The 27,198-nt window shown below is 47.4% G+C and overlaps 1 protein-coding gene and 3 non-coding genes across 8 annotated transcripts; 1 reads left to right on the forward strand and 3 right to left on the reverse strand.

Moving 5' to 3' along the window:
- Positions 1-1,070: 1,070 nt before the first annotated feature.
- On the reverse strand, positions 1,071-1,211 carry LOC115930386 (U4 spliceosomal RNA). Its single transcript, XR_004067012.1, has one exon. It is a non-coding gene; the product is annotated as a U4 spliceosomal RNA (small nuclear RNA).
- A 258-nt stretch (positions 1,212-1,469) lies between these two features.
- Positions 1,470-23,261, forward strand: SIRT4 (sirtuin 4). 5 transcript variants are annotated; one of them, XM_055358177.2, is made up of 4 exons: positions 1,470-2,605; positions 12,961-13,458; positions 22,400-22,694; positions 22,827-23,261. In XM_055358177.2, exons 1-4 carry the CDS (start codon positions 2,460-2,462, stop codon positions 22,977-22,979), a joined length of 1,092 nt encoding a protein of 363 aa, XP_055214152.1. In that variant the 5' UTR covers positions 1,470-2,459; the 3' UTR covers positions 22,980-23,261. The 5 variants fall into 5 exon arrangements, with proteins under 5 accessions (XP_055214152.1, XP_055214154.1, XP_055214153.1 ...); XM_055358179.1 differs by having other exon boundaries at positions 1,476-2,605; positions 12,961-13,185; XM_055358178.1 differs by having other exon boundaries at positions 1,476-2,605; positions 12,991-13,458.
- On the reverse strand, positions 2,408-2,548 carry LOC115930387 (U4 spliceosomal RNA). Its single transcript, XR_004067013.2, has one exon. It is a non-coding gene; the product is annotated as a U4 spliceosomal RNA (small nuclear RNA).
- A 3,509-nt stretch (positions 23,262-26,770) lies between the features above and the next one.
- Positions 26,771-26,874, reverse strand: LOC115930271 (U6 spliceosomal RNA). Its single transcript, XR_004066924.1, has one exon. It is a non-coding gene; the product is annotated as a U6 spliceosomal RNA (small nuclear RNA).
- Between the last annotated feature and the right edge of the window lie 324 nt (positions 26,875-27,198).

Here is a 27,198-nt window from a genome sequence, read left to right on the forward strand (position 1 = left end):
GAGCAATTTCAGCTCACTGCTACCTTCACCTCCACGTCTCCAGTCTGTGAGGTCCTTGAACTGGGGACTGAGTTTAATTTGCCACTGGAGCTGTTTTTCCCAGCACCGTCTTTGACCTTGTAGGTATTGTTGCCACCCTTTTTGCCACCTCTTTTTGCTACAGGCTGGAGGAGTCTTTTATGGGCGGTGTCCTAAGCAGGTCCAGCTGGATCCGCCATGCCCAGGGTTGTGACTCCTGAGGACCTCTGTCCATGGACAGCCCAGGTCTTCGTAAAAAGATAAGAGTGGAAGAGGCTGGTGTAGTGGGAACAAGTACCACACTAGGGGCAAGAGAACCTGATCAGCCCCAGCTCTGCCGAGGACTCCACAGTAGGACCTGAGCAATCTTCTGTGCCTTTTTCCCTCTTGTTTGCTTTAAAAGGAAGAAAACGCGGTGGTTCACACTTGTAATCCCAGCACTTCGGGAGGCCGAGGCAGGCGGATCACCTGAGGTCAGGAGTTTGAAACCAGCCTGGCCAAGAAGGCGAAACCCCGTCTCCACTAAAAATACAAAAATGAGCCCGGCGTGGTGTTGGGCTCCCGTAATCCCAGCTACTCCGGAGGCTGAGACAGAGAATCGCTTGAACCCGGAATGTGGAGGTTGCAGTGAGCCAAGATCGCGCCACTGTACTCCAGCCTGGGCAACAGCGAAAACCCCGTCTCAAAAAAAAAAAAAAAAAAAAAGGAAAACTTTGGATGTATTAATGTGTTAGTTTTAGAGTTCCCCTTCCCTTTAAGGGAATCTGTGACCTTCAGTGACAAAGGAAATGGAGTAGCTCACTCGCTGGCTGCATTTGGATGAAAAAGATTAACGGTAGCTGTCTTAGTTAGAACCCAGTCCCCAACATAGCGTGTCATACACCTTGGAAAACAACTCACAGTATTCCCACAAAACCCCGGCCATTCAATCATTGAATACTCCCGAACAACAAAAAAACTATCATGCAAACAAGCTCATAACTTACAGAAACGTAAGACACAACTTACAATAAGGTAAATACCTACAACCTTTTCTTGCACTCTCAATTCAGTCTCCGTAGAGACTGTCAAAAATTGCCAATGCCGACTATATTTCAAGTCGTCATGGCGGGGTATTGGGAAAAGTTTTCAATTAGCAATAATCGCGCCTCGGATAAACCTCATTGGCTACGATACTGCCACTGCGCAAAGCTGAAGAATCTATGTTCGCGCCCCGCTCCCCCCCGGATGATGACTACCATTACATTGAGGGTGAGTGCCTGCCAGTGTGTCCGTGTATATGACGTGTTCCCACTCCACCAGCCGTATTTAAGACCCATCTGCATGGGAGGTTTCTTGTTGTTGGAACATCCCGTGTCAAACATTCACGTTTTGAAAACCATAAGAACATTCGCTTGGGACGCTGGGGAATCTTATGCAAATCAACGTGACGTCACAGAGATGACTCGGTTGAGACTCGAATTTTGAGCGAGAGTGAGCAGTGGGAAAGTGAGCCTGGAGGGCGCAGACGGACGACTAGCTGTGCTCGAGGGTGCGGAAACAGCAGGGTGGGGGAGTTGGAATAATTTTAGGACGTCACTGTGACAAAATCTGAATGGGGAACACGGCTGGGCGCGGTGGCTCACGCCTGTAATCCCAGCACTCTGGGAGGCCGAGGCGGGTGGATCACGAGGTCAGGAGTTCAAGACCAGCCTGGACAAGATGGTGAAACGGGGTCTCTACTAAAAATACAAAAAAATCAGCGGGTTGCGGTGGGCAGGCGCCTGTAATCCCAGCTAGTCGGGAAGCTGAGGCACGAGAATCGCTTGAACCCGGGCGGCAGTTTGCAGCGAGCCGAGATCGCGCCAGTGCACTCCAGCCTGAGCCACAGACTTCGTCTCAATAAGAAAACAACAGTGCGGGAGAAAGAAAACAGGACAGCCAGCTGGCAAGAAAAGTCAACACCGCCCTGCATTTACCTTAAAAGTAGAGATCACAAAAACAGCAACTCCAACTTTCACAAACGCAAATCGCCAAACAGGGGTTCGGCAGAGTTTGCAGCGAGCCGAGATCACGCCAGTGCACTCCAGCCTGAGCGACAAACTTCGTCTCAAAAAGAAAACAGTGCGAGAGAAAGAAAACACGACAGCCAGCTGGCAAGAGAAGTCAACACCGCCCTGCATTTACCTTAAAATTAGACATCACGAAATCAGCAACTCCAAGCTTCACAAACGCAAATCGCTAAACAGGTAACAAACTCGCACCTGCTTTGGAGTGTCAGCTGGTGAAATACTTCTCCATCTCTCATTTGGGGAATTAGCGAACAACTACTTTCGGATTTCCCAAAACCAAACAGACACACATAAAAAACCAAATAAATACCTGTTTTTTTAACTGGAAGAAAATTCAGTCTCCGCAGAGACTGTCAAAAATTGCCAGCGCCGACTATATTGCAAGTCGTCATGGCGGGGTATTGGGAAAAGTTTTCAATTAGCAATAATCGCGCCTCGGATAGACCTCATTGGCTACGATACTGCCACTGCGCAAAGCTAACTTACTACGCCCCCTGCTCATCACTCCCGATAAGCCAGCTTCCTATTTCGGAAAGGTGAGTTTAGGGCCTCTGGAAAAATCTTCACTTATTGGTTGCTTGAAAATTACACAATCCTAGAAAGATGTTTGTGAGCTAGTAGGTGGCTTCTGCATATCGTTGCTGATTTCACTTAGCTAGGTTTTTGTTGATATGAAGCAAAGCACTATGGGAGGAACATGCTAATAGACTTAATTCAGAGACTGCAAAGGGCTTTTGAGAGAAAAGGGATCTAAATCAGGGTTCTGTTCACTTGGCTCCAGATTCAGTGTAACTGACTTCTCCAAAGACGATTATTGTTTTGTCTTTTTTCTTTTTCAAACTTTTTTTTAAATTGTGCCAAAGTATACATAAAATTTACCATTTTAACCTTAAGCGTAAATTCACTGGCATAGAATATGTTCACATTGTTGTGTAACCATCATCACTACTTACCTCCAGAACTTTATCTTTCATGCCCAAGGGTGGAAACTGAGACTCTGTACCTATTAAACCCTTACTCCCTGTTCCCTTCTCCTCCAGCCCCCGTGGCAACCTCTTTTCTACTTTCTATCTCTATGACTTTGTGAGTACTTTATATATATAAATGGAATCATACAATATTTGTCCTTGGGGTCAGTCTTATTTCATTCAGAATAATGTTTTTAAGGTTCATTCATGTTGTAGTATATATCAGGAATTCATTAATTTTATGGCTGAATAATATTTCACTGTATGAGATGGTTATCCTTTTTTTTTTTTTTTTTTTTTTGAGATGGAGTTTTTGCTTTTGTTGCCCAGGCTGGAGTGCAGTGGCATGATCTCGGCTCATTGCAACCTCTGCCTCCCGGATTCAAGCGATTCTCCTGCCTCCGCCTCTCAAGTAGCTGGGATTACAGATGCATGCCACCACTCTTTGTATTTTTAGTAGAGACAGGATTTCACCATGTTGGCCAGGCTGGTCTCAAACTCCTGACCTCATGTGATCTGCCCGCCTCGGCCTCCCAAAGTGCTGGAATTACAGGTGTGAGCCACTTCACCCAGCCCATTTATTCTTGTTTATTATTATTATTTTTTTGAGACGAAGTTTTGCTTTTGTTGCCCAGGCTGGAGCGCAATGGCGAGATCAACCTCCACCTCCCGGGTTCAAGCGATTCTCCTGCCTCAGCCTCCCGAGGAGCTGGGATTATTTTTAGTAGAGACGGAGTTTCACCATGTTGGTCAGGCTGGTCTTGAACTCCTGGCCTCAGGTGATCCACCCGCCTTGGTTTCCCAAAGTGCTGGGATTACAGCCGTGAGCCACCGCGCCCGGTCCCATTCATTCTTTTTTGAGACAGCTTTTGGCTCTGTCGCCCAGGCTGGAATGCAGTGGCGCGATCTCAGCTCACTTCAACCTCTGCTTCCAGGCCTCAAGTGATCCTCCTCCCACTTCAGCTGGATACTTTTTGTATTTTTCGTAAAGACAGGATCTCACCATGTTGCCCAGGCTGGTCTCGAACTCCTGGGCTCAAGCGATCCTCCCATCTTGGCCTCCCAAAGTGCTGGGACTATAGGCATGAGCTGCCGCCCGGATCAACTGTTTATCCTTTTTTTTTTTTTTTTTTTTTTTTTTTTTGAGGGGGAGTCTCGCTCTGTTGCCCAAGCTGGAGTACAGTGACTCAATCTCAGCCCATGCAACCTCCGCCTCTGGGGTTCCAGCAGTTCTCCTGTCTCAGCCTCCCGAGTAACTAACTGGGATTACAGGTGCGTGCCACCAATCCTGGCTAATTTTTGTATTTTTAGTAGAGACAGGGTTTCACCATGTTGGCCAGGCTGGTCTCAAGCTCCTGACCTCAAGTGATCCTCCTGCCTCAGCCTCCCAAAACGGCGCCCGGCCTATCCATTTATTTTTAGATGGACATTGCTGGTTTCCACCTTTTGTCTATGGGAATAATGCTGCTATTGGTGTGCAAATATCAGCTTAAGTTTCTGTTTTCCTTTTTTTTTTGAGACTGAGTTTCGCTCTTGTCGCCCAGTCTGGACTGCAAAGGCGTGATCTCAGCTCACCGCAACCTCTGCCTCCTGGGTTCAAGTGATTCTCCTGCCTCAGCCTCCCAAGTAGCTGGGATTACAGGTATGCGCCACCATGCCTGGCTAATTTTATATATATATATATGTATAAATATATATATAATTTTTTTTTTTTTTTTTTAGTAGAGACAGGGTTTCTCCATGTTGGTCAGGCTGGTCTTGAACTCCTGACCTCAAGTGATCTGCCTGCCTCCGCCTCCCAAAGTGCTGGGATTACAGGTGTGAGCCACCGCGCCTGGCCCCTGTTTTCTATTCTTTGGTGTACATACTTAGAAGTAAAACTGCTGGATCATATGTTAATTCAAAAGGATTTTCTTTGGACACCTTAATTCAAAAAGAGGCTCAAATAATAAGGATTTATTTCCACAGAATGTTCACAGTATCTAAAATTTGAAGCAACTTTCACCCTCACTGCCTGTTTTCCTTCAGGATGTAGAAAGCTATTAGAAACCTGCATCTGGTCTAGGTGTGGTGGCTCGAGCGTGTAATCCCAACACTTTGGGAGGCCAAGGCAGGTGTATCACCTGAGGTCAGGAGTTCAAGATCAGCCTGGCAACATGGCGACATCCCTGTAAATACAAAATACGAAAATACAAAATTACAAAAATACAAAATACAAAAATTAACCGGGCATGGTGGCGCCTCCCTGTAATCCCAGCTACTAGGGGGGCTGAGGCAGGAGGATCGCTTGAACCTGGGAGGTAGAGGTTGCCATGAGCTGAGATCATGCCACTGTAATCCAGCCTGGGTGACAGAGCGAGACTCCGTCTGAAAAAAAAAAAAAAAAAAAAAAAAAAGAAAGTAACATTTCCCCCAACATTTTATTATAAAAAATTGTAAACACGAAAAGTTCAAAGAATTCCTCAGTGAACATTCATGTACTCATCATCCATATACAAAAATGACATTTTTTTTTTTTTTTGAGACGGAGTCTCGCTCTGTCGCCCAGGCTGGAGTGCAGTGGCGCAATCTCGGCTCACTGCAAGCTCCGCCTCCCGGGTTCAAGCCATTCTCCTGCCTCAGCCTCCCGAGTAGCTGGGACTACAGGCACCCGCCACCATGGCCGGCTAATTTTTTCTATTTTTAGTAGAGATGGGGTTTCACCGTGTTAGCCAGGATGGTCAAAAACGACATTTTAAAAGGCCTGTTTGATGCTGATGTGTTATGTGATTATTTCTATCTTGTTTTTTTGTTTTGTTTTGTTTTGTTTTGTTTTTTGTTTTTTTTGAGACATGTTCTCAGTCGCTTAGGTTGGAGCACAGGGGTGAAATCACGGCTCAGTGCAGCCTAAATCTCCTGGGTTCAAGCGATCTTCCCACCTCAGCCTCCCAGGTAGCTGGGACTACAGGCACACACCACCATGCCCAGCTAATTTTTCTGTATTTTTTGTAGATACAGGGTTTCACCATGTTGCCCATGCTGGTCTCCAACTCCTGGGCTCAAGTGATCCGCCCGCCTCGGCCTCCCCAAGGGGTGGGATTACAGGCGTGAGCCACTGCAGCTGATTTCTTATTTAATTCACAGCCTGGATACTGATTTTCCCTACACCAGCTAGGGTAGGGAAAATCAGCAGGAAAAAAAGAAAAGACTAGCAATGTGGTGAATTTAGATTCTTTTACTTTGATCATCCAGTCAAGGATTTAGTCATTAATTCTGGGTGGGGTGGAGTTGTGAGAAAAACACTAGGCCAGGCACGGTGGCTCACGCCTGTAATCCCAGCACTTTGGGAGGCCGAGGCCGGTGGATCACAAGGTCAGGAGTTCAAGACCAGCCTGGCCAAGATGGTGAAACCTCGTCTCTACTAAAAATACAAAAATTAGCTGGGCATGGTGGCGGGCGCCTATAATCCCAGCTACTTGGGAGGCTGACATAGGAGAATCGCTTGAACCCGGTAGGCGGAGGTTGCAGTGAGCCTAGATTGCGCCACTGCACTCCAGCCTGGGCGATAGAGCGAGACTCCGTCTCAAAATAAATAAATAAATACATACATACATACATACATAAAATAAAATAAATAAATAATGGGGCTGGGCGCGGTGGCTCACGCCTGTAATCAAAAAAAAAAAAAAAAAAGAGAGAGAGAGAAAAAGACTAAAGCCCTAATCCTAATCCCGTGAGGGTATCAAAGGAACTTCCTAGCCCTTGAGAATTCTAGAATGGGTGGCCCATTACACTCTCTCAGTAGCTATCAAGTGAAATTGTGTGTTTCACCAGCTGACTTGGATGACAAAAAAAAAAAAAAAAGAAACAAAGCATACAAAAATTAAAAAAAAAAAAAAGAAAGAAAGAAAAAACAAAACAAAACAAAAAAGACCTGGATGACTTCACCGTCCAGGGATGATTTTCCAGCACTATGAGAAAAATTGAAAACTCAGCTAACTTTTCCTCAGAGCAGGAGATTTTTGGGGGCCTAGAAGCACAATAGAATTCCCAACCAATCTCTATTAGTGATGATCATTCCACTTGGAGAACTGAAAAAATAACCTAGGTTTGAACTTTTTCATAGTAACATTGGTGAATGGGGAAGGAGAATGTCACTGTTCTCACATTTTTTAAAGTTATGATCAAATACCCAGAAAATGTGTGCAGAAAATGTGCTGGATTATAATTTTTAAATTTTGGGGGGGATTATAATTTTTTTGACAACGAAAATTTCAGTCTAGCTTCTGGTGCTTTCTTTCAGCAGATGTGGTCAGGTTAACTAATGTAGAAAGGGCTGTCAGTGGCTGGAGTGCAGTCACAGGATCATGGCTCACTGCAGCCTTGAAAAAAAAAGCGGGTGGCCGGGCGCGGTGGCTCACACCTGTAATCCCAGCTACTGGGGAGGCTGAGGCAGGAGAATCGCTTGAACCCGGGAGGCGGAGGTTGCGGTGAGCCAAGATGGCGCCATTGCACTCCAGCCCGGTCAACCAGAGTGAAACTCCATCTCAAAAAAAAAAAAAAAAAAAAAAAAAAGGAGGGGGGCTGTCATATGAGTTTCCTCGCCTAGTAGATCCTACAGCTACTGACTTTCGCTGTTGCTGGAGCTACTACTCCCTGTGTACTAAGGAAACAAGAATCGGCCAGGCTCAGTAGCTCACGCCCGTAATCACAACACTTTGGAAAGCCTAGAGCCCAGGAGTTCGAGACCAGCCTGGGCAACATGGTGAAACCCCGTCTCTACAAAAAAATACAAAAATTAGCTGGGCGTGGTGGCCCACCTGTAGTCCCAGCTACTCAGGACGCTGAGGTGGGAGGATGGTTTGAGTCCAAGAGGTTGAGGCTGTAGTGCGCAGTGATCGTGCCACTGCACTCCCGCCTGGGTGAAAGAGTGAGACCATGTCCCCAAAATAAAAAAATAAGCTTTTAAATAATTAAAGTGGCAGGGCGCAGTGGCTCATGCCTGTAATTCCAGCACTTTGGGAGGCTGAGGAGGGCGGATCGCGAGGTCAGGAGTCCGAGACCATGCTGACAAGCATGGTGAAACCCCGTCTCTACTAAAAATACAAAAATTAGCCGGGCATGGTGGCGGGCACCCGTAATCCCAGCTACTCGGGAGGCTGAGGCAGGAGAATCACTTGAACCCGGGAGGCGGAGGTTGCAGTGATCTGAGATCGTGCCACTGCACTCCAGCCTGGGCACAGAGCAATACTCCGTCTCAAAAAATAAATAAATAAATAAATAGCCGGGCGCGGTGGCTCACGCCTGTAATCCCGGTACTTTGGGAGGCTGAGGCGGGCGGATCACGAGGTCAGGAGATAGAGACCATCCTGGCTAACACGGTGAAACCCCGTCTCTACTAAAAAAAAATACAAAAAATTAGCCGGGCGTGGTGGCGGGCGCCTGTAGTCGGGAGGCTGAGGCAGGAGAACGGCATGAACCCGGGAGGCGGAGCTTGTAGTGGGCTGAGATCGCTCCACTGCACTCCAGCCTGGGCGACAGAGCGAGACTCCGTCTCAAAAATAAATAAATAAATACAATAATAATAATAATAAAAGTGGCGGGGTGCAGTGGCTCACTCCTGTAATCCTAGCATTTTAGGAGACCGAGGCAGGTGGGTCACCTGAGGTCACGAGTTCAAAACGAGCCTGGCCAAAATGACGAAACCCCATCTCTACTAAAAATACAAAAATTAGCCGGGCGCAGTGGCGAGCGCCTGTAATCCCATCTACTCTGGAGGCCGAGGCAGCAGAATCACTTCAGCCGGGAAGGCAGAGGCTTCAGTGAGCGAACATCGCGCCACTGCACTCCAGCCTGGGCAACAGAGCTAGACTCTCTCAAAAAAAAAAAAAAAAAAAATTAAAGTTAGTTTTACTTACAAGTTTTACTGAGGATTACAGACTGAGGGCTATAGTGTGGGTGCAGTTCCATCAGACTGGTCCAACACAGAATTTCAGCCACTCATATACAAGTGGTGAGTGTACGGTGCCTGCGAAATCACATTAAACTTGCTTCAAAGTTACATTAAAGCACAATCATATCAAAGTTTGGGTGCAAGAGTATATCTGGTTATGGATTACAGAGGTATCATCACTAACCCCATCAGACATTATTTTGTGCAGGAAAAGGCAATGACCGGAGTCATTTCTCTTTTAATGAATATAGTGACTTGGAAGAGACATGGAGGGCTGTGTGCTCTATTCTGTTTTGCCTTCAAAGCATCTTTCTGGAGAGCTGTATGTTGTCACAGAGTCAGGGGCTTCATGAAACGATGCTGGCAAGTCGAAATAAGCAGGCCCGGCATGGTGGCTCACACCTGTAATCCCAGCACTTTGGGAGGCCAAAGCAAGAGCTTTCCTTGAGTTCAGGAGTTTGAGACCAGCCTGAGCAACATAGTGAGACCGTGTCTTGACAAAAATAAAAAATAACTAAATTTAGCTGGGCGTGGTGATGGATGCCTGTGATCTCAGCTACTCGAGAGGATGAGGTTGGAGGATCCCTTGGTCCTGGGAAGTAGAAGCTGCGGTGAGCTGTGATGTCACAACTGCACTCCAGCCTGGGTGACAGAACGAGACCCTGTCTCAAAAAAAAAGAAAAAAAAAAAAGCAGAAATGGGCAAACTACTAAATGGTCATTTTGCCAATATTACCTCCAAAGATACAATGATAGAACCAAAAACCTAAAAACTCTTTCTCAAGCTTCCACATTACTTCTCTGCACTTCAGTTCATCTTTATTTATTATTATTATTTTTTAAAGAGATGGGATCTCACTTTGTCACCCAGGCTGAAGTGCAGTCGCACAATTATGGCTCACTGCAGCCTTGATCTCCTGGGCTCAAAGTGATCCTCCCACCTGAGCCTCCTGAGTAGCTGGGACTACAGGCACACACCACCACAGCCCGCTAATTTTGTTTATTTTTTGTAGTGAGTGGGTCTCACTATGTTGCCCAAGCTGGTCTTGAACTTTTGGGCTCAAGTGATCCTCCTGCCTTGGCCTCCCAAAGTGTTGGTATTACAGGTGGGAACCACTGCACTCAGCCCAATTCATCTTAAAACGGGAGAAGGGAGTCCTTAGGTGGTCTTCAAGGTCCCTGCTGGCCACCCACCTTTATGTCCAAAGACACTTATAAATTTATTGATTCAGGTGATGCTGCAGAGCAGCAGTTCTGGTTGTCTACACATTAGGAACAATTAGGAAATTTGTAGATCAGAATCCCTGGGAGTGAGACGCAGGCCTTGTTTGATTAACTTAATAAAAAAAATTAAAAAAATAATAATAAAAAAATTATTTAACTTAATAAAGATAAATAAAATTGGAGAAGCCAAGCAGGTTAAGTACATTAGTCCAAGTATAATACATTTGGCTTCATATTAACTGTAAAAACATCACTTTTGGCTGGGCACAGTGGCTTACGCCTGTAATCCCAGTACTTTGGGAGGCTAGGGTGGGCAGATCATGAGGTCAGGAGATCAAGACCATCCTGGCTAACATGGTGAAACCTTGTCTCTACTAAAAATAAAAAAATTAAAAAAATAAAAAAATAAAAAAAATAAAAAAATAAAAATAAAAAAATTAGCCGGGCGTAGTAGCACGCGCCTGTAATCCCTGCTACTCAGGAGGCTGAGGCAGGAGAATTGCTTGAACCCGGGAGGCTGAGGTTGCAGTGAGCCGAAATGGCACCATTGCACTCCAGCCTGGGCAACAGAGCGAGACTCCATCTCAAAAACAAACAAACAACAACAACAACAACAAACTATCACTTTTTCAGATATGTATAAACACATTTCTTCACAAGTTCAAGGTATTTTACCAATAGCAAATAACTTCATACTGTCGTTGTGAATGAAAAGGCTCACAAACTCTGATGTTTAGAATGAGTCAAATCTAGGCCGGGAACAGTGGCTCAGGCCTGTAATCCCAGCATTCTGGGGGGCCGAGGTTGGCGAATCACCTGAGGTCGGGAGTTCGAGACCAGCCTGGCCAACATGGTGAAACTCTGTCTCTACTAAAAATACAAAAACTTTAAAAAAAGTCAAATTTAGATCCATGATTAATGACGTGCTCATTTCACATTGCATGTTTGTATCAAAACATCTCATGTGGGTAAAGCATAGATAGGCACAGAGAAAAGAAAAAAAGACAAAAAATAAGAGAAAAGATGGCCGGGCGCAGTGGCTCACGCCTATAATCCCAGCACTTTGGGAGGTCAAGGCGTGCGGATCACCTGAGGTTAGGAGTTCAAGACGAGCCTGGCCAACATGGCGAAACCCCCGTCTCTACTAAAAATACAAAAATAATCCCAGCTACTCGGGAGGCTGAGGCAGGAGAATCGGTTGAACCTGGGAGAGGGAGGTTGCAGTGAGCCGAGATCGTGCCACTGCACTCGACTAGAGTTTTTTAAAAAAAACACACACAAAAAAAACTCCGTCTTAAAAAAAAAAGAAAAAAGAAAAAAAATCTTATGTACACTATAAATATATACACCTACTAAGTGCCCACAGAAATTGAAAACAAAGAAAAAAATCCATGATTAAAAGCTTTTATATTAACAGAAGACCTCTGACCAGAAAGAGCCGACAGGGGGCGTTCCTGGATGATCTGGGGCTGTCAATTGCGAGACGCGGAGGATTGTGGGACTTGTAGTTTTTCTCGCATCATTTAAGCTTTCTGGACTACATGTCCCAAAATGCAAATATAATCAGACGGTCCCACTGTGGGGTGTGAAGTGTCCGTAGAGCTGTGAGAGGTAAGTGTGTTCTGTGTGTGCTGCGGATTTCTAGAAGTTGTGGATTTCTTGTGAGGGATTCTATTTCTCCTCTTTGCCCTTGGTGGGACCTGGAAGAGAGTAGTTGTTCCACTGATGCACGTTTTCAGCGGGGGTTTCCCCTGACCCTTTGGTCTCGGGAAACCGGACTGTGTGTTTGTTCAGCTGTTCACGTTTTGCTGTGGAATGTCAAGGAGAAAGCGGGGTCCTGATCTCAGATCTGGAAAGCCAAACATAAAATAATGTTTACATACGGGGTGCACGTCACTAGAGGATTTATGCATTATATCAAATAATATGTCAAAGTTTTTTTTTTTTTTTTTTTTTGAGACGGAGTCTTGCTTCTTCGCCCAGGCTGGAGTGCAATGGCGCGATCTCGGCTCACTGCAACCTCCGCCTCCCGGGTTCAAGCAATTCTCCTGCCTCAGCCTCCCTAGTAGCTGGGATTACGGGCACGTGCCACCATGCCCGGCTAATTTTTTTTGTATTTTTAGTAGAGTCGGGGTTTCACCATGTTGGCCAGGCATGTCTTGAACTCTTGATCTCAAGTGATCTGCCTGCCTCGGCCTCCCAAAGTGCTGCGATTTCAGACGTGAGCCACCGCACCCGGCCCTCTATTGTTACAGCTAGAAAAGCTGACGGGCAGGGGTCTTGTCTCTCTGATGTGTCCAAGTAGCAGAGCTTGCAGTGGAGGGTAAACTAAAATAAGGGGGAAATGAAAAAATAAAAGGAATGCGTGTGTGTGCTTAATTACATGAACAAAATCAAACAAAACCTGACTTATTAGGGCCAGACTCAGAGGCTCACACCTGTAATTCCAGCACGTTGGGAGGCCGAGGCGGGCAGATCACTAGAGCTCAGGAGTTCGAGACCAGCCTGGCCAACATGGTGAAACCCTGCCTCTACTAAAAATACAATAATTAGCCGGGCATGGTGGCCATGTAGTCCCAGCTATTCTGGAGGCTGAGGCAGGAGAATCACTTGAACCCGGGAGGCGGCGGTTACAGTGAGCCAAGATCATGCCACTGTACTCTAGCCTGGGCAACAGAGGGAGACTCTGTCTCAAAACAAAACGAAAACAAACAAAAAATGAGAAAAAAAAAACCCCAGTTTCTCACATGAGGCTTCTTTTTCTCTAGAATGAAGATGAGCTTTGTGTTGACTTTCAGGTCAGCAAAAGGCCGTTGGATCGCAAACCCCAGCCAGCCGTGCTCGAAAGCCTCCATTGGGTTATTTGTGCCAGCAAGTCCTCCTTTGGACCCTGAGAAGGTCAAAGAGTTACAGCGCTTCATCACCCTTTCCAAGAGACTCCTTGTGATGACCGGGGCAGGAATCTCCACCGAATCGGGGATACCAGACTACAGGTCAGAAAAAGTGGGGCTTTATGCCCGCACTGACCGCAGGCCCATCCAGCATGGCGATTTTGTCCGGAGTGCCCCAATCCGCCAGCGGTACTGGGCGAGAAACTTCGTAGGCTGGCCTCAATTCTCCTCCCACCAGCCTAACCCTGCACACTGGGCTTTGAGCACCTGGGAGAAACTCGGAAAGCTGTACTGGTTGGTGACCCAAAATGTGGACGCTTTGCACACCAAGGCGGGGAGTCGGCGCCTGACAGAGCTCCATGGATGCATGGACAGGTGCAGGAGCTGTACACGGTTTGAACGCAAACCCGTGTGTTGTTTTGCGAGAGTAGGGACCTTGGCTGTCTTGATCACCACAGTCTTAGACCTTGAGAAAAGGATTTCAGAGCAAGTTGTTTATTTTGCAGTTGATTCCAGTAAATTCATTGATGGAGCAAGGATGTAAAACAGGAAAGAGAGGAAAGCCAAGAAAGTGTGTGTTAATGAGTGGGTTACTGCCTTGGGCACTGGGGTTCAGTCCTGTGAGGGACCCTCCAACTGTCTAGGACATGCCTGAGGATTGTCTCAATGAAACTTGAGGACTGGGGCCGGGCGCAGTGGCTCACGCCTGTAATCCCAGCATTTTGGGAGGCTGAGGTGGGCAGATCACGTGAGCTCAGGAGTTCGAGACCAGCCTGGCCAACATGGTGAAACCCCATTTCTACTAAAAATACAAAAATTAGCTGGTCATGGTGGCACATGCCTGTAATCCCAGCTACTTGGGAGGCTGAGGCAGGAAAATCTCTTGGGAGGCAGAGGTTGCTGCAGTGAGCCGAGATTGCACCACTATACTCCAGCCTGGGCAACAGTGCAAAAAAAAGAAAAAAAAAAGTTGAGGATGGTGCACAATGGCTCATACCTGTAATCCTAGCACTTTGGAAGGCTGAGGCAGGAAGATTGCTTGAGGCTAACAGTTCAGGACCAACCTGGCAAACACAGTGAGACTCTGTCTCTATATAAGTAAAGTAAATTATATATATATTGTGTATATATATAATATATATAAAATTTATAATATATATAATATATAATATATATAATATATATAATATAATATATATAAAATATATATAATATATATAATATAATATATATAAAATATATATAATATATATAATATAATATATATAAAATATATATAATATATATAATATAATATATATAAAATATATATAATATATATAATATAATATATATAAAATATATATAATATATAATATATATAATATATATAAAATATATATAATATATAATATATATAATATATATAAAATATATATAATATATAATATATATAATATATATAAAATATATATAATATATAATATATATAATATATATAAAATATAAAATATATATAATATATAAAATATATAATATATATAAAATATATAAAATATATAATATATATAATATATATAATATATAATATATAATATATATAATATATAATATATATAATATATATAATATATATTATATATATAATATATATTATATATAATATATATAAAATATATAATATATATAAAATATATAATATATATAAAATATATAATATATATACATTTTTTTAAAAGAAAGTTGAGGCCGGGTGTGGTGGCTCACGCCTGTAATCCCAGCACTTTGGGAGGCTGAGGCAGGCAGATTACCTGAGGTCAGGAGTTCAAGACCAATCTGGTCAACATGGTGAAACCCCGTCTCTACTAAAAATACAAAAATCTGTTGGACATGGTGGCACGCACCTGTAATTCCAGCTACTCAGGAGGCTGAGGCAGGAGAATCGCTTGAACCTGGGAGGTAGAGGTTGCAGTGAGCTGAGATCATGAGCTGAGATCATGCCACCACACCCCAGCCTGGGCAACAGAGCAAAACTCCGTCTCAAAAAGAAAAAAAAAAAAAGAAAGTTGAGCAAGCTAGGGTGATTTTCTTTTTTCTTTTATTTTTTTTTGTGTTTGTGTGTGCACGTGTGTGTGTGTGTGTGTGTGTGTGTGTGTATGACAGGCTCTCACTCTGTCACACAGACTGGGATGTGGTGGTGTGATTATAGCTCACTTCAGCCTCAATCTCTTGGGCTCAAGTGATCCTTTCACCCCAGCCTCCTAAGTAGCTGGGACTACAGGCAAACGCCACCATGCCCAGCTAATTTTTAATTTAATTTTTATTTTTTGTAGAGACGAAGTCTTACTATGTTGCCCAGGCTGGTCTCGAACTCCTGGGCTCATGTGATCCTCCTGCCTTGGCATCTCAAAGTGCTGGGATGACTAGTGTGAGCCACTGTGCTTGGCCTTGAAGCTAGGGTATTTATTCACCATCTCTCATCCCTCATGGGTCCAGGATCACTCTAGGGGAATTAATTCCCTAACATTTTGACTCTGCTCCTCCCAAGGAGGCTTCCATGGGCAGAGAACATCCGAGGCAAGAGAGACACAGGAAACTGCTTGTAAGAAAATTGTGTAGGCCGGGCGTGGCGGCTCATGCCTGTAATCCCAGCACTTTGGGAGGCTGAGGCAGGCGGATCACGAGGTCAGTTGATCGAGACCATCCTGGCTAACATGGTGAAACCCCGTCTCTACTAAAAATACAAAAAATTAGCTGGGCGCAGTGGCGGGCGCCTGTAGTCCCACTACTCGGGAGGCTGAGGCAGGAGAATGGCGTGAACCTGGGAGGCAGAGCTTGCGGTGAGCCGAGATCGCGCCACTGCACTCCAGCCTGGGTGACAGAGCGAGACTCCGTCTCAAAAAAAAAAAAAAAAAAGAAAGAAAATTGTGTGTACCAGGGTGCTGTGGTTCATATCTGTCATCCCAGCAGCTCAGGAGGCCGAGGCAGGAGGATTACTTGAGGCCAGGAGATCAAGACCTGCCTGGGTAACACAGCCAGACTCCGTCTCTACAAAAAATTTTTTTAAGAAAGGAAATTGGCTGGGCACGGTGGCTCGCGCCTGTAATCCCAGCACTTTGGGAGGCTGAGTTGGGCGGATCACCTGAGGTCAGGAGTTTGAGACCAGCCTGACCAACATGGAGAAACCCTGTCTCTACTAAAAATACAAAATTAGCTGGGCGTGGTGGTGCATGCCTGTAATCCTAGCGACTCGGGAGGCTTAGACAGGAGAATAGCTTGAACCCAAGAGGTGGAGGTTGTGGTGAGCCGAGATTGTGCCATTGCACTCCAGCCTGCAGCCTGGGCAACAAGAACAAAACTCCGTCAAAAAAAAAAAACCAAACAAAAAAACAGAGAAAGGAAACTGGGACGGGTGCAGTGGCTCATGCTTGTAATCCCAGCACTTTGGGAGGCAGAGGCAGGCAGATCACTTGAGGTCAGGAGTTCGAGACCATCCTGGCCCACATGGTGAAACCCCATCTCTACTAAAAATACAAAAAATTACCTGGGCATAGTGGCGCACGCCTGTAGTCTCAGCTATTTGGGAAGCTGAGGCACGAGAGTCGCCTGAACCTGGGAGGCAGAGGTTGCAGTGAGCCAAGATTGTGCCACTGCACTCCAGCCTGGACAACAGAGTGAGACTCTATCTCAATAAAAAAACAAAAAGAAAGGAAACTGTTCGAACGTGGCCTTTAGCATGTTCTGAGGAAAATATGAGCTGAACACCAATAGCATGTGCTATAAACTGCTGGGTTTCCAATGCCTAGGATGCCTAGATACATAGACCATAACGTAGCCGGGCAGTAGTCAGAACTCAATCAATAATGAGGGAACAGATACATGGGAGGGTATCATGCTTATGGGTCTGGCAATAATTGTAGCTAATTGGAGACTTATTTCTTTAAGCCCTAGAGAGGCTCCTCTGAGGGCTGAAGTCAGTCTGCCAATGGTGAAATATTTACTGGGTGCCTAGAATGTATGGTGTACATACGTTACACTATGTAGTACATTATAACACTAACTACTGTGCTTCTTAGTGGTCAAAACCAAAGTATAGGCTGGGCTCAGTGGCTCACACCTGTAATCCCACCATTTTGAGAGGCTGAGGGGGGCGGATCACTTGAGCTCAGGAGTTTGAGACCAGCCTGGCCAATATGTCGAAACCCAGTCTCTACTAAAAATAAAAGATTGGCCGGGCGTGGTGGTGGGCACCTGTAGTCCCAGCTACTTGGGAGGCTGAGGCAGGAGAATTGCATGAACATGGGTGGCAGAGGTTGCAGTGAGCCAAGATCGTGCCATTGCACTCCAGCCTGGGCGACAGAGGGAGATTGTCTCAAACAACAAACAAAAACCAAAGTATAAAACATGGCCCACTTTATATGCAAGAACTTTGTAATATTTGGGAAGACACAAAAATAACATAATTGGCCGGGCACGGTGGCTCACGCCTGTAATCCGAGCACTTTGGGAGGCCGAGGCGGGGGGATCACCTGAGGTCAGGAGTTTAAGACCAGCCTGACCAACACGGTGAAACCCTGTCTCTACTAAAAATACAAAATTAGCCAGGCATGGTGGTGCATGCCTATAATCCCAGCTACTCAGGAGGCTGAGACAGGAGAATCGTTTGAACCAGGGAGGCAGAGGTTGTAATGAGCCGAAATCGCACCATTGCACTCCAGCCTGGGCAACAAGAACGAAACTCCTTCTCAAAAAACAACCAAGCAAACAAACAAACAAAAGCACATAATTAATGATAAATGACAACGCATGATTGTTAAATTGTGTGGTTCTTGATTTATATGCTGTGCATGTTCAAATAAACAGATTTAGTAAAGATTGGAATAATCAGTTGAGAAAGCTTTTTTTTAAAAAAAAAAAATTTTAAAAATAGAGACAGGATCTTGCTGTGTTGCCTAGTCTGGTCTCAAACTCCTGAGCTCAAGCCCTCCTCCTGCCTCGACCTTCCAAAGTGTTGGGATTACAGGTGTGAGCCACCATGCCTGGCCCAAGAAAGCTTTTTTTTTTTTTTGAAACAGAGTCTTGTTCTTGTTGCCCAGGCTGGAGTGCAGTGGCATGGTCTCGGCTCACTGCAACCTCCGCCTCCTGGGTTCAAGTGATTCTCCTGCCTCAGCCTCCCAAGTAGTTGGGATTACAGGTGCCTGCCACCACCCCCAGCTAATTTTTTGTATTTGTAGTAGAGGTAGGGTTTCACCATGTTGGCCAGGCTGGTCTTGAACTCACTCCCGACCTTGTGATCCGCCTGCCTCGGCCTCCCAAAGCGCTGGGATTACAGGCGTGAGCCACCGCGCCTGCCCCAAGAAAGCTTTTATGGGTACAGGGGGCTTGAGATTGGCTCAGGTTTGTCTAGGCAAGAGCGGGAAACAGGGCTTTCCAAATGAAGGGAAGTTGTAGATCCCAGAGGAGTCTGGCCTGGCCTCTGTAGAGGTTTGGACCCGGGACTTGCAGAAACCAGATTGTCTGGGAAAGATAGGCCCAAATCATGGTTACATTTGAAAATCAGGCAGTGCAGTTGGGTCTGCTGTGAGACACCAAAGGAGTGTATTAGTGGTTTCTGAGCAAGAAAGCAACATGATAAAAATAGCATTTGAGGAAGGCTAAAGAGGATTAAAAAGAGCAGGTCAGGGAGGTCAGCCTGAAAGACCTAGACTAAGGTGGTATCCAGGGAATTTGAGTTAATGATGCTTATGGATTCATTAAAACAATTTTTTCCGCCGGGCGTGGTGGCTCATGCCTGTAATCTCAGCACTTTGGGATGCCGAAGCAGGCGGATAACCTGAGGTCGGGAGTCAAGACCAGCCTGACCAACATGGAGAAACCCTGTCACTACTAAAAGTACAAGAACAACAAAAAATTAGCCGGGCATGGTGGCACATGCCTGTAATCCCAGCTACTCGGGAGGCTGAGGCAGGAGAATCGCTTGAACCTGGGAGGCGGAGGTTGCGGTGAGCCAAGACTGCGCCATTGCCCTCCAGCCTGGGGGACAAGAGTGAAACTCGGTCTCAAAAAAAACTCACAATTTTTTTCACGATGAAAATCTGTTCTTTTAATAATGAAAATTTCAAACATTCACAAAAGTAAAGAGAATAGTATAATGAATTCTCATATACCATCACCCAGATTCCAAGGTTTTATCAAGATTTTGTCATGTCTACTTTATCCATTCCCTCTGTCTCTTCTTAAGCATTTTAAAACAATCCAGGACTTCTTGACATTTCACAGGGGCCTTTTTTTCTTTTCTTTTTTTTTTTTTTTGAGACAGAGTCTCACTCTGTTGCCTAGGCTGGAGAGCAGTGGTGCGATCTTGGCTCACTGCAACCTCCACCTCCCGGGTTCAACCGATTCTCCTGCCTCAGCCTCCTGAGTAGCTGGGATTACAGGCATGCGGGCATGCGCCACCATGCCCGGCTAATTTTTGTATTTTTGGTAGAGACTGGGTTTCACTGTGTTGGCCAGGCTGGTCTCAAACTCCCGACCTCAGGTGATCTACCTGCCTTGGCCTCCCAAAGTGCTGGGATTACAGGCATGAGCCACTGCGCCCGGCTTTTTTTTTTTGAGATGAAGTCTTGCTCTGTCACCTAGGCTGGAGTACAATGGCATGATCTTGGCTCACTGTAACCTCTACCTCCTGGGTTCAAGCAATTCTCCTGTCTCAACCTCCTGAGTAGCTGGAATTACAGGTGTGCGCCACCACACCCAGCTAATTTTTTTGTATTTTTGTAGAGATGGGGTATCACCATGTTGGCCAGGCGGGTCTCAAACTCCTGACCTCAACTGATCCACCCATCTTGGCCTCCCAAATTGCTGGGATTACAGGTGTGAGTCACCGCGCCCGGCCTGGCCTTTTTTTCTTTTTTAGACGGGGTCTGGTTCTGACACCCAGGCTAGAGTGCAATGGTGCCATCATAACTCCCTGTAACCTAGAACTCCTGGGTAATTAGAACTCCAGCTAATTAAAAAAATTTTTTTTGGCTAGGCATGGTGGCTCATGTCTGTAGTCTCAGCACTTTGGGAGGCCGAGGGGGGCAGATCACAAAAATTAGCTGGGCGTGGTGGCAGGCGCCTGTAATCCTAGCTGCTCGGGAGGCTGAGGCAGGAGAATCGCTTAAGCCCAGGAGGCGGAGGTTGCAGTGAGCCGAGTTCGCGCCATTGCACTCCGCCTGGGCGACAGAGCAAGACCCCGTCTCAAAAAACAAAAAGAAAAGCCAAGAAAATTTTTTTTGTAGAGACAGGGTCTTGCTGTCTACCCAGACTGGTCTGGAACTCCTGGGCTCAAGCGATTCTCTTGCTTTACTCTCCCAAAGTGCTGGGATTACAAGGTGTGAGCCACCATGCCTGGCCACAGGGGTTCTTTTAAGAGAAGAAAATCAACATAATCTGATGGCTGACTAGAACTAAAAGGAGAAAAATGAGGCTGGGTGTGGTGGCTCACACCTATAGTCCCAGCACTTTGGAAGACTAAGGCAGGAGGATTGCTTGAGCCTAGGAGTTAGAGGCTGCAGTGAGCTATGATCATGCCACTGCACTCCAGGTAAGAGCCACCACGCCTGGCCAAGACCCTGTCTCTCTTTTTTTTTTTGAGATGGAGTCTCACTCGTCGCCCAGGCTGGAGTGCAGTGGCGCAATCTCGGCTCACCGCAAGCTCCACCTCCCGGGTTCACACCATTCTCCTGCCTCAGCCTCCCGAGTAGCTGGGACTACAGGCGCCTGCCACCACGGCCGGCTAATTTTTTGTATTTTTAGTAGAGATGGGGTTTCACCATGTTAGCCAGGATGGTCTCGATCTCCTGACCTCGTGATCCGCCCGCCTCGGCCTCCCAAATTGCTGGGATTACAGGCGTGAGCCACCGCGCCCGGCCTGACCCTGTCTCTTAAAAAAAAAAAAAAAAAAAAAAAAATAAGCCGGACGCGGTGGCTCATGCCTGTAATCCCAGCATTTTGGGAGGCCAAGGCGGGCAGATCACCTGAGGTCAAGAGTTCGAGACCAACCTCAACATGGAGAAACCCCGTCTCTACTAAAAATACAAAATTAGCCGGGCATGGTGGTGCATGCCTGTAATCCCAGCTACACGGGAGGCTGAGGCAGGAGAATTGCTTGAACCTGGGAGGCAGAGGTTGCAGTGAGCCAAGATCACGCCATTGCACTCCAGCCTGGGCAACAAGAGCGAAACTCCGTCTCAAAAAAATAAAAAATAAAATAAAAAAATAAAAACAGACACAAAGTGCTCTCCCTCACTGGCTCAAGCTCTGGTGACTGGAGAGGTGAGAAGGGGGGCTGGGTGCAGTGGCTCACACCTGTAATCCCAGCACTTTGGGAGGCCAAGGCAGGCAGATCACCTGAGGTCGGGAGTTTGAGACCAGCCTTACCAACATGGAGAAACCCCATCTCTACCAAAAATACAAAAAAAATTAGTCGGGTGTGGTAGAGCCTGCCTGTAATCCCGGCTACTCAGGAGGCTGAGGCAGGAGAATCGCTTCAGCCCAGGAGGCAGAGGTTGCGGTGAGCCAAGATCATGCCATTGCACTCCAGCCTGGGCAATGAGAGTGAAACTCGCTCTCAAAAAAAAAAAAAAAAAAAAAAGAGAGAGGTGAGAAGGGAACCAGGAGACACTGTGTCCTGGAAACCAAGAAGGAGAAGCATTTTAGAAGGAATGGTAATAGACAGTGGCAAATGCAGCAGATGAGCAAGGGAAAGTATAGAGGGAAAAAACGCAGGTTTGGGCATTAAGGAAATCAGCAGGCAAGGCATTTGCAGTCATGTTAAGGATAAAAGTGAGCTATAGCAGAAGGTTAGGAAGGAGTGTATAGGAAGGAAATTGATGGGCTGGGCGCAGTGGCTCACACCTGTAATCCCAGCACTTTGGGAGGCCAAGGAGGGAGGATTCCTTGAGGCCAGGAGTTTGAGACCAGCCTGGGCGACACAGTGAAACACCATCTCTACCAAAACTACAAAAATTAGCTGGGCGAGGTGGCACGTGTTTGTAGTACAGTCCCTGCCACTCAGGAGGATGAGGTGGGAGGATAACCTGAGCCCAGGAGGTTGAGGCTGCAGTGAGCTGAGATTGTGCCACTGCATTCCAGCCTGGGCAACAGCCAGACCCTGCCTCCAAAAAAAAAAAAAAAAAAAAAATAGAAAGTATGGCTAAAATGGGGTGGGGATTGTGTGTTAGGGAAAGAAAGCAGCGACGGAAGGGCTGAAAATGGTTGGAGATGAAACGTCTCTGACAGCTTTGTGCCTCCCAAGGGCATACTGTTCAGTCGGCGTCTTCCTTGGTTCCAGGGTCCTGTGCTTGGATTGTGGGGAACAGACTCCCCGGGGGGTGCTGCAAGAGCGTTTCCAAGTCCTGAACCCCACCTGGAGTGCTGAGGCCCATGGCCTGGCTCCTGATGGTGACGTCTTTCTCTCAGAGGAGCAAGTCCAGAGCTTTCAGGTCCCAACCTGCGTTCAATGTGGAGGCCGTCTGAAACCAGATGTCGTTTTCTTCGGGGACACAGTGAACCCTGACAAGGTTGATTTTGTGCACAAGCGTGTAAAAGAAGCCGACTCCCTCTTGGTGGTGGGATCATCCTTGCAGGTATCTGACTTGGCGAGAGTGGTAACCACCCTTGTGCGGGATTGGGAGTCCTGGAGAGACACCCTGTTTGGTTTAACTTTTTCTAGATATAGAGAACCTAGACATTCTTATGCGTGTCTTTTCTCCGTGCAGGTATACTCCGGTTACAGGTTTATCCTCACTGCCTGGGAGAAGAAGCTCCCGATTGCAATACTGAACATTGGGCCCACACGGTCGGATGACTTGGCGTGTCTGAAACTGAATTCTCGTTGTGGAGAGTTGCTGCCTTTGATAGACCCATGCTGACCACAGCCTGATATTCCAGAACCTGGAACAGGGACTTTCACTTGAATCTTGCTGCTAAACATAAATGCCTTCTCAAATGACAGATTCCAGTTCCCATTCAACAGAGTAGGGTGCACTGACAAAGTATAGAAGGTTCTAGGTATCTTAATGTGTGGATATTCTTTTTTTTTTTTTTTACAATAAGATATGATTTCACAAGAAAAAAGAGTTGTCAAATGAAGCTACCTTTACAGCTTGGAGTGTACCATTTAGAAATAAAATTGATCATTAATTTGCCTTTTTGATGGAATGTTTGTTTTTTTTTTGCACAAGTAGAACATTATTGTTTATTATTTTCTCTTCTGTGACACGATTGTTCATTACAATCCAAATTAACAGAATTACTAGATATTAAAATACCACAAAATTGGTTTAAAATTGTATCAACTTATTGAGTGTTTTAAAAGTAAGTATGTATTTCAAAAATTATATAATGAGCACATGAAGCCTGTTTTAAGCAATGTTTACAAAAATGAGAAAGAAAGTGATATACAAATGACAAATTCTCCTTAAATGGCCTTTCTTATTATTTTGAGATGGAGCCTTGCTCTATTGCCCGGGCTGCAGTATAGTGGCACGATCTCAGCTCACTGCAACCTCCACCTCCCGGGATCGAGTGATTCTCCTGCCTCAGCCTCCCGAGTAGCTGGGACTACAGGCGCACACCACTATGCCCAGCTAGTTTCTGTATTTTTAGTAAAGATGGGGTTTTGCCATGATGGTCAGGCTGGTCTTGAACTCCTGACCTCAAATGATCCACCTGCCTCACATTCCCAAAGTGCTGGAATTATGGATGTGAGCTACTGCACCCAGCCGTGTTTCTATTACTATAAACTAGTTTGCATTTTCTACTACTTGATATAAATGGAATCACAGACTATGTACTTTTTATGCTCTGGCTTCTTTCACTCAGATAATTATTTCAATATTTATCCTTTTTGTTGTGTGTTTATTCTTTATTACTAAGTAATACCCCATTGTATGAACCTATACATTCATCTTTTGATAAATATTTGAGTTATTTCCAGTTTGGAGCTATTATTACAATTACAGTGGCTACAATATATACAAGTCTTTATGTGGGCACATGCTTTCATTTCATTTGGGTATATTCCTAAGAGTGGAATGGCGGGGAGTATGTTTAGCTTTTTAAGAGAATGCCAAACTATTTTTCCAAGGTAGTTGTATCATTTTATATTCCCATCTTTTAGAGAGAGCTAATTTGTTTTATGCATTCTCTGCAATTATTTTTTCTTTCTTTTTTTTTTCTTTACTTTACTTTTTTTTTTTTTTTTAAGACAGGGTCTTGCTTTGTTGGCCAGGCTGGAGTGCGGTGGCAAAATCTTTTTTTTTTTTTTTTTTTTTTTTTTTTATTGATCATTCTTGGGTGTTTCTCGCAGACGGGGATTTGGCAGGGTTACAGGACAATAGTGGAGGGAAGGTCAGCAGATAAACAAGCGAACAAAGTTCTCGGTTTTCCTAGGCAGAGGACCCTGCGGCCTTCCGCAGTGTTTGTGTCCCTGGGTACTTGAGATTAGGGAGTGGTGATGGCTCTTAACCAGCATGCTGCCTTCAAGCATCTGTTTAACAAAGCACATCTTGCACCGCCCTTAATCCATTCAACCCTGAGTGGATACAGCACATGTTTCAGAGAGCACAGGGTTGGGGGTAAGGTCACAGATCAACAGGATCCCAAGGCAGAAGAATTTTTTCTTAGTACAGAACAAAATGAAGTCTCCCATGTCTACCTCCTTCTACACAGACACGGCAACCATCCGATTTCTCAATATTTTCCCCACCTTTCCCCCCTTTCTATTCCACAAAACCGCCATTGTCATCATGGCCTGTTCTCAATAAGCTGTTGGGTACACCTCCCAGACGGGGTGGTGGCCAGGCAGAGGGGCTCCTCACTTCCCAGTAGGGGCGGCCGGGCAGAGGCGCCCCTCACCTCCCGGACGGGGCGGCTGGCCGGGCAGGGGGCTGACCCCCCCCCCCCCCCCTGGACGGGGCGGCTGGCCGGGCAGAGGGGCTCCTCACTTCCCAGTAGGGGCGGCTGGGCAGAGGCGCCCCTCACCTCCCTCCAGGACGGGGCGGCTGGCCGGGCGGGGGCTGACACCCCCACCTCCCTCCCGGACGGGGCGGCTGGCCAGGCGGGGGGCTGACCCCCCCACCTCCCTCCCGGACGGGGCGGCTGGCCAGGCGGGGGGCTGACCCCCCACCCCCCTCCCGGACGGGGCGGCTGGCTGGGCGGTGGGTTGAACCCCCCACCTCCCTCCCGGACGGGGCGGCTGGCCGGGCAGAGGGGCTCCTCACTTCCCAGTAGGGGCGGCCGGGCAGAGGTGCCCCACACCTCCCAGACGGGGCGGCTGGCCAGGCGGGGGGCTAACCCCCCCACCTCCCTCCCAGACGGGGCGGCTGGCCAGGCAGGGGGCTGACCCCCCCACCTCCCTCCCGGACGGGGCGACTGGCCGGGCAGAGGGGCTCCTCACTTCCCAGTAGGGGCGGCCAGGCAGAGGCGCCCCTCACCTCCCGGACGGGGCGGCTGGCCAGGAGGGGGCCTAACCCCCCCACCTCCCTCCCAGACGGGGCGGCTGGCCGGGCGGGGGGCTGACCCCCCCACCTCCCTCCCGGACGGGGCGGCTGGCCAGGCGGGGGGCTGACCCCCCCACCTCCCTCCCGGACGGGGCGGCTGGCCGGGCAGAGGGGCTCCTCACTTCCCAGTAGGCGCGGCCGGGCAGAGGTGCCCCTCACCTCCCGGACGGGGCGGCTGGCCAGGCAGGGGGCTAACCCCCCCACCTCCCTCCCGGACGGGGCGGCTGGCCGGGCGGGGGGCTGACCCCCCTCACCTCCCTCCCGGACGAGGTGGCTGCCGGGCGGAGACGCTCCTCACTTCCCAGATGGGGTGGCTGCTGGGCGGAGGGGCTCCTCACTTCTCAGACGGGGTGGTTGCCAGGCAGAGGGTCTCCTCACTTCTCAGACGGGGCGGCCGGGCAGAGACGCTCCTCACATCCCGGACGGGGCGGCAGGGCAGAGGTGCTCCCCACATCTCAGACGATGGGCGGCCGGGCAGAGACACTCCTCACTTCCCAGATGTGATGGCGGCCGGGAAGAGGCGCTCCTCGCTTCCTAGATGGGATGGCGGCTGGGCAGAGACGCTCCTCACTTTCCAGACTGGGCAGCCAGGCAGAGGGGCTCCTCACATCCCAGACGATGGGCGGCCAGGTGGAGGCGCTCCTCACTTCCCAGACGGGGTGGCGGCCGGGCAGAGGCTGCAATCTCGGCACCTTGGGAGGCCAAGGCAGGCGGCTGGGAGGTGGAGGTTGTAGCAAGCCGAGATCACGCCACTGCGCTCCAGCCTGGGCACCATTGAGCACTGAGTGAACGAGACTCCGTCTACAATCCCGGCACCTCGGGAGGCCGAGGCTGGCAGATCACTCGCGGTTAGGAGCTGGAGACCAGCCCGGCCAACACAGCGAAACCCCGTCTCCACCAAAAAAATACGAAAACCAGTCAGGCGTGGCGGCGCGCGCCTGCAATCGCAGGCACTGGGCAGGCTGAGGCAGGAGAATCAGGCAGGGAGGTTGCAGTGAGCTGAGATGGCAGCAGTACCGTCCAGCTTTGGATCGGCATCAGAGGGAGACGGTGGAAAGAGAGGGAGAGGGAGACCGTGGGGAGAGGGAGAGGGAGAGGGAGAGGGCATGTGTGGATATTCTTAATTAAAGCTCATTTTTTTAAAATAAAAAATTGTTCAGCTTTATATGAAATGCTTCATGAATTTGTGTGTCATTCTTGCACAGGGGTCATGCTAACCTCTGTATCATTCCAATTTTAGTATATGTGCTGCTGAAGAGAGCACTAAAACTAATTTTTTTTTTATTTGAGACAGGATCTGGCTCTGTCACCCAGGCTGAAGTGCAATGGCCTGACCTCAGCTCACTGCAACTTCTGCCTCCCAGGTTCAAGCCATCCTCCCACCTCTGCCTCCCAAGTAGCTAGGACTACAGGCGTGCACCACCATACCCAACTAATTGTTTGCATTTTTTGTAGAGACAAGGTCTCACTTTGTCACCCAGGCTGGTCTCGAAGTCCTGAGCTCAAGCTGTCCACCCGCCTCAGCCTCCCAAAGTGCTGACTTTATAGGCACGAGCTACCACACCCGGCCAAAACTTTTTTTCTGAGA

The sequence above is a fragment of the Gorilla gorilla genome, chromosome 10 (assembly GCF_029281585.2).
Source record: "Gorilla gorilla gorilla isolate KB3781 chromosome 10, NHGRI_mGorGor1-v2.1_pri, whole genome shotgun sequence".
In the NCBI taxonomy this organism is placed as follows: domain Eukaryota; kingdom Metazoa; phylum Chordata; class Mammalia; order Primates; family Hominidae; genus Gorilla; species Gorilla gorilla.